At 33.6% G+C, this 8,673-nt stretch overlaps 1 protein-coding gene across 8 annotated transcripts; it reads right to left on the bottom strand.

The window, feature by feature from the left end:
- Positions 1 to 282: 282 nt before the first annotated feature.
- Positions 283 to 7,084, bottom strand: LOC107788262 (uncharacterized). Of its 8 annotated transcripts, none has more exons than XR_012705344.1 (7): positions 7,009 to 7,084; positions 3,294 to 4,083; positions 2,970 to 3,217; positions 2,611 to 2,748; positions 2,291 to 2,394; positions 536 to 918; positions 283 to 413 (listed from the first exon to the last, which is right to left on the bottom strand). XR_012705344.1 is itself a non-coding variant. In XM_075244730.1 (7 exons), exons 4-6 carry the CDS (start codon positions 2,689 to 2,691, stop codon positions 810 to 812), a joined length of 294 nt encoding a protein of 97 aa, XP_075100831.1. In that variant the 5' UTR covers positions 2,692 to 2,748; positions 2,970 to 3,217; positions 3,294 to 4,083; positions 6,919 to 7,023; the 3' UTR covers positions 283 to 413; positions 536 to 809. The 8 variants fall into 8 exon arrangements, 2 of the variants coding, with proteins under 2 accessions (XP_075100831.1, XP_075100830.1); XR_012705346.1 differs by having other exon boundaries at positions 3,297 to 4,083; positions 6,919 to 7,023; XR_012705342.1 differs by lacking the exon at positions 7,009 to 7,084 and adding an exon at positions 6,231 to 6,899.
- Between the last annotated feature and the right edge of the window lie 1,589 nt (positions 7,085 to 8,673).

Genomic DNA, 8,673 nt, shown 5'->3' with positions numbered 1-8,673 from the left:
TAAAAAACTATATTTATTTGCATCAAATTCTATTCTCTCTCTCTCTCTCTCTCTCTCTCTCTCTCACACACACACACACACACATACATACACACACACGCGCACACACACACACACATATATATATATATATCAAGCATTAAATTAGATAATAAGTAATAGAATAAAAATAATTCAAATGCATATACCTAAAATAAATTTCAACAAAGAAACATACTTTGTGTACTGTCTATAGTAATAAAGCACTATTGGTTCAAGAGTTCACTAGTAGAGACCTCTACAAAACCAAATGTATTCATATTTATAGAATCAATAAAAATAAACATCCCAATTGTTCAAAAGGTCTTCACCATTCACTTTAATGAATCAAATTGATTTGTGACCACCATATCCAATTGCATCGCCCGTATTTCCTACACATTCAAAATGAAATTAAAAATTAGGAGAAACATATATATATAGTATACACTGGTTAGAAAGCATGATTTTGTAAGTTAAGATTGAGGTAGTTTTTGGAATTGGGAAATATAAATACCTTTTCAAGACATGGGGCGTGAGTTGAGCCAGAAGACTGTGGCAGATTTTAGCCTCTCATAGCTCGTGCACTACTTGCATCAACTGGTGAAGGAATATTAGATCCAACACACCCTTGTATATCATTAAAATCCAGTCCAGGGTTGTTTTTCACCAATTGAATAAAAAAATATCACATTTCTTCTCTCATCATTTCTTCCTTTAGAGAAGTTATTTCATTGGCATGCTTTTGTTTAAGCTTGGTGATTTCTTCATTTTTTTCAGAGAGCTTGTCATCACCGATCTACCATAGCATCTAACCCGACCAGGCTGCTCCTTTCCAAATACAACCCTAAATGCATCATCTGTTGTTTCTTCGGAACTTTGACGATTCTGAAGTTCAGACTGTCAAAAAAAATATTATTGCACATCACTTACAAGTCAAGATAGAACGAACACTAAAATAACTTTCAACGAGTCAAGTTAGATTAAAAAAAGTTTAGCAGGCCTCAAAATTTAGTCAAGAATGTCAATAGAGTTTTCAGCGACAATGATCATAACCAATTTAATATGAAGTTTCAAACAAACAGAAGTTAAACACATCAACAATTTACACATATTTAACGGGGAAAAAGCTTTGTTTTCATTGTTAAAATAACAGTGTCAAAGAGCAACAAGAAGAAGCAGTTTACATAGCAGTGCCATCTCAAATAATAAATTCATTTTCTTCTTCAGAACTTTAGTCTCTGTTACTTTCTCCCAAGAAAAAGAGTCCATCTTTTTCCATAAAGCTCAGGCTTCTGCTCAATAATCCAAGATTCTGGGTTTTGTTTCTTTTTTCTTTTGGTTTTGTTGGTATGTTAAAGATATGGTTTAATTTTGAAACTTTAGTTCTTTTTACACCAAACCCATGTGAGATTTTTCAAGAAAAGAGCTCATTCTCAAATGACAAACACGTTTCTCAGCTCAGTATTGGAGCTTTAAATGTGGGGGAAAAAGAAGATGAAGGGGATGAAAAGAGTGAGTTTTGGCAACAACCTGATGGGTTGGGTTATAGGCCTTGTTTGGATTTCAGTGCAGAGTATATGAAAACAAGTATAAATATTGTAAAAGGAAGGAAAACATATTTAATGGTGGTGGTTTCTGGTGGAATGAATTAGCAAAGAAATCAGATTGTGGATACTGTGGTAATTGCTAGGATTCTTAGTGTTGCTCTTGTTGTTCCCATTTTGCAAGTTAATATCATTTGGGGTGATGAAAGGTTTGTTCTTTTTCTATTTTTGAACCATTTTTCTTTGTTTTCCAGCTCAAAAGTTTTATCTTTTTGGTCTGTCATTCATTCATTTGAGAAAATGTTTATTTCCCTGCCTAATTCTATAAACTTAGGCAATTTTTTAAAAAAAAACTTCAATTATTTGGTAGAAAACTGATTATTTTCATAGAGTGACATTATGTTTGGTCTAAGTTGGATTTTTATGCTATTCTGGGATGTTTTTGATTTCTTAACGTATGTTTTATGTTTCTTTTTGGTGTTTGTTTGCAGTGAGTTCTCTCATATATTTGACTTGGATCATTTTAAGGAAGTATTAGCAAATGATGTAAGAATAATTTCATCACTTCCATCTACACATGTGATGGAGTAGACCAGTGGAGGAGTCAAGGACTCCTCTCCAAAAGAAACTACAGATATGCGTATGGACTTCCTTCAGTTAAAGAAACACATTCATTAAAGAGAAAAAAAATACAATAACAAGACTTAACTTGCAGCATGACTTACTATTGCAACTTGAGTATTTGTATGAACTTCCTTCCCTTTTTTGTACGAGTTGTAATAAACATTTCAGACTTTGATAGTTCCTCATTGTTCTCTTTGGTTGCGCGCTACAAATTACATCAAAAAAGATATAAAAAAGATATCACTTTGTTCTGACAAAGTACAAAAAGAAATAAAAGTAAGGTTACAAAGTGTCGACTAAATATTACCAATTGGCACATAGCCTAACAACAAAGGAAGCATATTAATTAATAAATCAAAAAGGAAAAAATATATACTACAACAATAGGTATAAAATATAGAAATGCACGGTTTAATCTTACTTGGACATCTTCGTCATCCCAATACTCAATAAATTGACGAAACTGAACTTCAGGTATCTCATTGGGACGATTTTGTAGCATTTGTTCAATAGTAGCATTTTTATCAAAATATTTCTTCTTAATATTCCTCTTGTGTCGCTTCCAAGCATCACGAAGACCAGTCATTACCCACTTCTCTCCACACACACACACACACACACACACACACACACACACACACACACACACACACACACACACACACACACACACACACACACATATATATATATATATATATATATATATATATATATATATATATATATATATCTTAAGATGTATATATAGTATATAAATCGAATATTAATTACTCTTACATTGACATATTCCCATATTCGGCGCTTAATATCCTTTGACACAGCATGCCAACTAGTATTCACCAAGGGGATAAATCTTGGATTTCTTGCAATTGTTCCTAAAAAGTTGGTTAAATCAGACACTTTATTGTCAGTGGCCCAACTGCTTGTCCTTTATCAAAATGTCATCTCCTCTCTTTCTTCAAAACTTCTTGCTTGAATATTCTTGCATGTTGTTTTTTCTCGAATTCTTTTCTTCTCTGATGTCCCTAGATTGATATAACAAGCAAGACATAAGATGAAAAAATCAAAATATGTAAAATAATTATAAGGTTTAAGACATACCACCTGCATCACCATCGATGTTCATATCCTCATCTCCAATAAATTCATCGTTACCAACTTCATCTTGTGCAGCAAAATTATCCAATTCTATTTCACGCTCATCAATAATAGGAGAGGACATAAATCTGACTTCATTTTTTGGGTGATTATCAGGATGTTTTTCACCACCTACTTGTATCCCATATTTTTTAGAAACTGATTACCACTCCTCGATGGTAGGATTGAGTTTGTCTTTACCTTTTTATAATTTTGTAGCTCTTAAATATCAAGTTGTTTCTCTCCATCACCTTGTGTTCTTCTAATCATATGTAAAGTGTTAGGATCTACCTTTGCAGATGATTGGATCATGGATGTGGGCACAGGTAATTTACTCAATCCTTGCTTTTGAATGGGCTCCTCCAATTACATTGACCTTTGTTTAATTTGTCCATTACTTGCAATATTATGTGAAGTGTTCAGCTTTTCCCTTGAAGATAATTGGATTGATTTGTACACCGATAATCTATTCCTTCCTAACTTTTGAACTGACACATCCGATTTAGTTAACCTCTGTCTACTTTGTCCTTCTAATGTTGCAGTCATATAATTCTTCCTTTTAACTGCTAGTAATGCATGCTCTTTAGCAGTTTTGTCGTTGCAATCACTTGCAAGCTTTTCTATCTTAATCTGAATTTTTTTGACTAGTTCGGCACTTGATCGGTATTGGAAATCGAAACCTATATTCTTCATTGGAATTTGAGCTTTGTTTGGATTCAGAACTTTTCTCTTAAGAGCTGCCGCTTGATTCATCCTACATACAAAAAAAATTAAATTACTCTAGCCTAACAACTAATAAGATTATATAACAGTATGTAAGGAAGTAAATATTTAAGAAATAAGATACATAACAACCCCTAGTCTACATTTATTTTATCGACACTTTGTGGAGGATCAAGAAATTTTTGAACATAGGATCAGAAGCTATACTTCATCAGAGTATTAGAAAAGACCCTGAGAACCAATGTCAGTAGCAGCACCAATTCCTGCCTCTGGTGGACACCAGTGCTGAACCTTTTACTAATCTTTTTATTTTCTTGCAGGTTTGTTCTCCCAGTGAACTACTCAACTCTTTGTTTCTCTTTTAGGGTGTGGTATTAGCATCTTTGATGCTCAACCTACTGAAAGCTCAACAAAGATATGGTTTAGGTTGCAGGAAGTCTAGTGGAATCCAACCACAAGCAAAAACACAATGAGAACAAGGCACCAGTTACCCCTTTGGTCACACAAAACTCTATTTCCTTGCCTGGACATTGCTCCACCCACTAATTCAAGCCCAGAACATCATCTCTTCACACCAATACCATAGTACTCAATCCAATCCACCTTCAACTTACATCCAACACCTCACACAAGAACCTGGGAGTAGACTATTGGATATAGAGCTCCACTAAAGCCAGTTTCACCACAAAAAGAGATAAACCAAACCAAGAAAACACATGCACTCACACAATAATAGACATATCACCTCAACATCATCACCCCAACTTAAACCCACTGTTTCACCAGAACAGAAGCTACAAAAGTCACCAAGAATCATAACCTGCTCCACCCACTAGTTATATTTTTTTATTCATTTAGGATCCTAAAGGAATATTGGAAGATGATGTATTACCAGATGGAACAAAGTTAAAGGTTGGAGGAATGGTGACTTATGTGCAGAATGTTGCATCAGTATGTTGGTTGATTTAATAGTTGACTTACCTAGGAAGGTTCATATGGATATTGTGAATGAAGTTCGGGAAATTTGAGAACTGAATGGGTGATAATTAAGTATGATTACTTACCCAAGTACTGTAAGGAGTGCAAATTACAGGGGCATGATATGATGGACTGCTGGAGACTTCACCCAAAATTAATGGAAAATAAGGTTGCCGAGCAGCAAGCTGAGAATGATATTGGGAATGATGCTGGAAAACAACTTGAGCAGGCAAATCAGAATCAGCAGGGCACACTAATGGTAATGTCGAGTGGGAAGGTTGTAGGTAATGTAACTGGAAGAGGCAAGGAGTAATGGAAAGAGGTTAGGGATAATCGAGCTAAGAAGTCAAATAATCAGAATGCAGCACAAGCAATGACTGGGAAAGAAATAGTCCCAGTAGATCAAGGTGAGAGGTAGCAGGTACAAGTTGGAAACAAATTTGCAATGTTAGAGGTTGAAGAAGTTATGGAAGATGCTGAAAAACAGAATCACTTGAATGATAATAATGTTGAGGCTCAACCGGGTACAAAGAGCCTTTGTTGGCAACATAGTTGCAATAAATACTTCCTGCCAAGAGGTTCCTACTCAGGACACTAGAGTTTAAGGACATTAGCACAACATATTGACAAGGAGAAAATAATTGATGATGAAATTAAAAAATTCAAAAGCAATGAGAGGGTCAAATGAAGTGGAGGAAGTATATGTAATAAATTAAGTCTACGACCATAGCAAAGATGGCTCAAAGATAGAGGATCCATGTAACATATATAAATACAGAACACAAGGTGAAGCTGGTTCATCCACAAATTGGCATCTATACCTAAAGCATACAAGTAACTCTAGGGCTATCATACTTTTTGTCCCTCTTCCATATCTATCTTACAATTAAAATAAAATTTCATCAGGATTAGGACAGACAATATACAAATCTTTAATAATAACTAATTAGTAACAACCCTTCAAGGAGATAAAGATAAAACAAGCAACGCATGATAAATGACCACAAAATCCCAACACAAAGTCAAAAAAATAGATTAACAGATGAAGTTCTCAAGGTATATCACGTTTTCCAGATAATATTTTTCAAATAGGCATTCATAACCCTCCTCTGATAACAAAATCTAGTCACAATCCCCTCTTCATGAGATAAAGTAAAATGCTCTAAAATTTCATTCAAACCCACCAAAATCTGAACATACCATTTCTATTTTCCCCACTACAAAATGGTCACAAATGAAGCAATATCCCCATGTATTATCAACTCTAGTTTGTCTTTTGGCCATCAATTGCAGGAGTACAGAATATGTTGCATTAATTCCTTTCAAATAAAAGATAATTTTCCAAATTGAAATAGAGAGAAGAGGGTAGCAGCTGGACCTTAAAAAAATTCAAATTCTAATGGAACCTGAAAGGTTTAGTCAGATCAATCGAATTGTTTATTCTGGTATGATAGCACAATTTTAACTGATGACGAAGTTCTGTGACCAGATACAGGAATAATATTCTTTTTTCATTCGTATAACTTTCTCCCCAAAAGGTATCTTTATTACTCTGGGCCATTTTGTTGTTTTATCATTTGAAAAGACCTCTTCGTTAAGAACAAGCCTAAATATCTCTTGTAGAAAATGTCCATTTAGAATCAGTTGAAAACCATATGGATATAACCAACAACAACAACTATGCTTCAGTCACATGAAAGTTGGGGTCGGAAATTTGAATCTTCACTTGGATATAACCCATGGTAGAAAATGTCCGGTAAAGGGAAATCTAGTCAACATTTCAACATGAAGCAAAATGGTGGAACATCTAATATCCACTAGCCCGAACACTAGTTTTATAAACAAAAAAATCAAATATATAGGAGAAAGAGAGTGAGAGATGACATACCTAACAATTCTCTTGGTTCCAGAGGATATATAAAGATATGTAGATAAACAATTTCAGAGCATATATAAATAAACAAAGTTACAAAGATACCTGTTCAATATCTCTTGGTTCCTTAAAATTTGTTAGTCCAATATCTTCTTTAGTTGCATGTGCACCACCTGATAATAATAAAAACACAAATATGTTTATGCTTTAAAACTTGCTCTAATACTCTAGGTAATAGTACAATACGAATTCCGAAGCATAATTTCTACTTACTCACGTTCACTTCTCTATTCAAAACTAGAGGACAAATTCTCGATCCAAATATAATACAATATAGTTCCTTAGAAGGGACACATTAAATAACCAATCAAGTAATTTCTAGTGATACCAAAAATGACACATTGAAAATACATGAGCAAAAAATATATGTGCACATCAAAGAAATCGATCAGCAAGAAAATATTCAATATTGAACTTGATGAAATAGACAACATCAATTTAAATCTAAAGCAACAGTCTTTAATGTGTTTCTAGATATTAATAAAAAATGGATAAGCTATTTTCTATTTGAATTAGAAAAAAAAACTCATGATGTGTCTTCAAAATCAAACTCTTCATCCGATTTAATTTCAAGTTGTTGTGCTAGAAATCCTTCTGGAGGTACATCAAGAATGGTTGTTGTAACATCACTCCTTACTAAGGCAACTTCACCATTATCCTCCGGTATAGATGGGCAAGACAAATATTCATTTTCATAACACTGTGGGGCATTAGATTCAAGTTCATCACTTATGCTAAACAAGTCTCTCGGGGCAGTCTTCATGATATAATATCTATCTTGATCATATGGATCTTGCACATAGAAGCATTGGTGTACTTGAGATGCTAGGACAAAAGGCTCGTTCTGATAACATTTCTTGTTGAAGTAGACATAAGTAAGGCCATAAATATCTTCTTCAACCTCATACCAGTCGCACTTAAATAAGACAACCTTAAAATGACCATAAAAAAGTATCTACACATACCTAAATTGAAGAACATCTAAAGAATCTAAGAAGACAAGATCTAAGCTTGCAACATGAATTACTATTGCAAGGATATTTTTACATTTAAAATTTTGACATGAAAAGGAACAGAAAGGGCATTAATTACTAAAAGAGGGAACATCAGAAAAATCATTCATGATACTACTAAAAAGAATCAACTTATAACCTTTCTATATGAAGAAACAATAAAAATATGAAATTTGTGCCTACCCAAGAAAGAAAATGACATTGGTGCGAAGGTGCAGAGCAAGAAAAATATGAAATTTTGAGTACCCTGAAGCCATATATACCTGTATTCAAAGAAGAAAGCACCTATTGCGAGCAGCTACTAGAAGAATATATACAACTTATAATTATATCATATCTACAAAAATATTCAAGTATTTTACTGACAAACTTTACAACTTAATTTTCTTCCTTGAACTCTTCACAATATATCATTGTCTAATCAATTACACATGAGTTTCCGTTGATTTTTTATTTTTTCAAGAATAGCATCATGGTTAGAAGTTAATTCCACTGGTTCTTTTCCTTTGTAAGATACCATCAAAGTTTGCATCAGCATACAATTTCACTTAACTTCTCCACATGTCAAATCTCATACTTGAGTAATTTAGTTATCCAGAAAAAAGAGGTACACATATTCTAACATGTATGAACCCTAATAAGATTTGTGTTAATTGTTAATTTCGATCAGATGATTCACAGAAATCTAAAATCCACA

This window comes from Nicotiana tabacum, chromosome 22 (assembly GCF_000715075.1).
Source record: "Nicotiana tabacum cultivar K326 chromosome 22, ASM71507v2, whole genome shotgun sequence".
In the NCBI taxonomy this organism is placed as follows: domain Eukaryota; kingdom Viridiplantae; phylum Streptophyta; class Magnoliopsida; order Solanales; family Solanaceae; genus Nicotiana; species Nicotiana tabacum.
The sequence above is the reverse complement of the archived record's forward strand: the minus strand, read 5'-3'. Positions and strand labels throughout refer to the sequence as shown.

Coding starts and splice junctions, on each gene's coding strand:
- LOC107788262 (XM_075244729.1), bottom strand. CDS start 2,775: ATGACTGGTCTTCGTGATGCTTGGAAGCGACACAAGAGGAATATTAAG. Junction 2,395..2,610: donor GGGATGACGAAGATGTCCAA/GTAAGATTAAAC, acceptor TGTAATTTGTAG/CGCGCAACCAAAGAGAACAA. Junction 919..2,290: donor CAAATACTCAAGTTGCAATA/GTAAGTCATGCT, acceptor TTTTTTTGACAG/TCTGAACTTCAGAATCGTCA.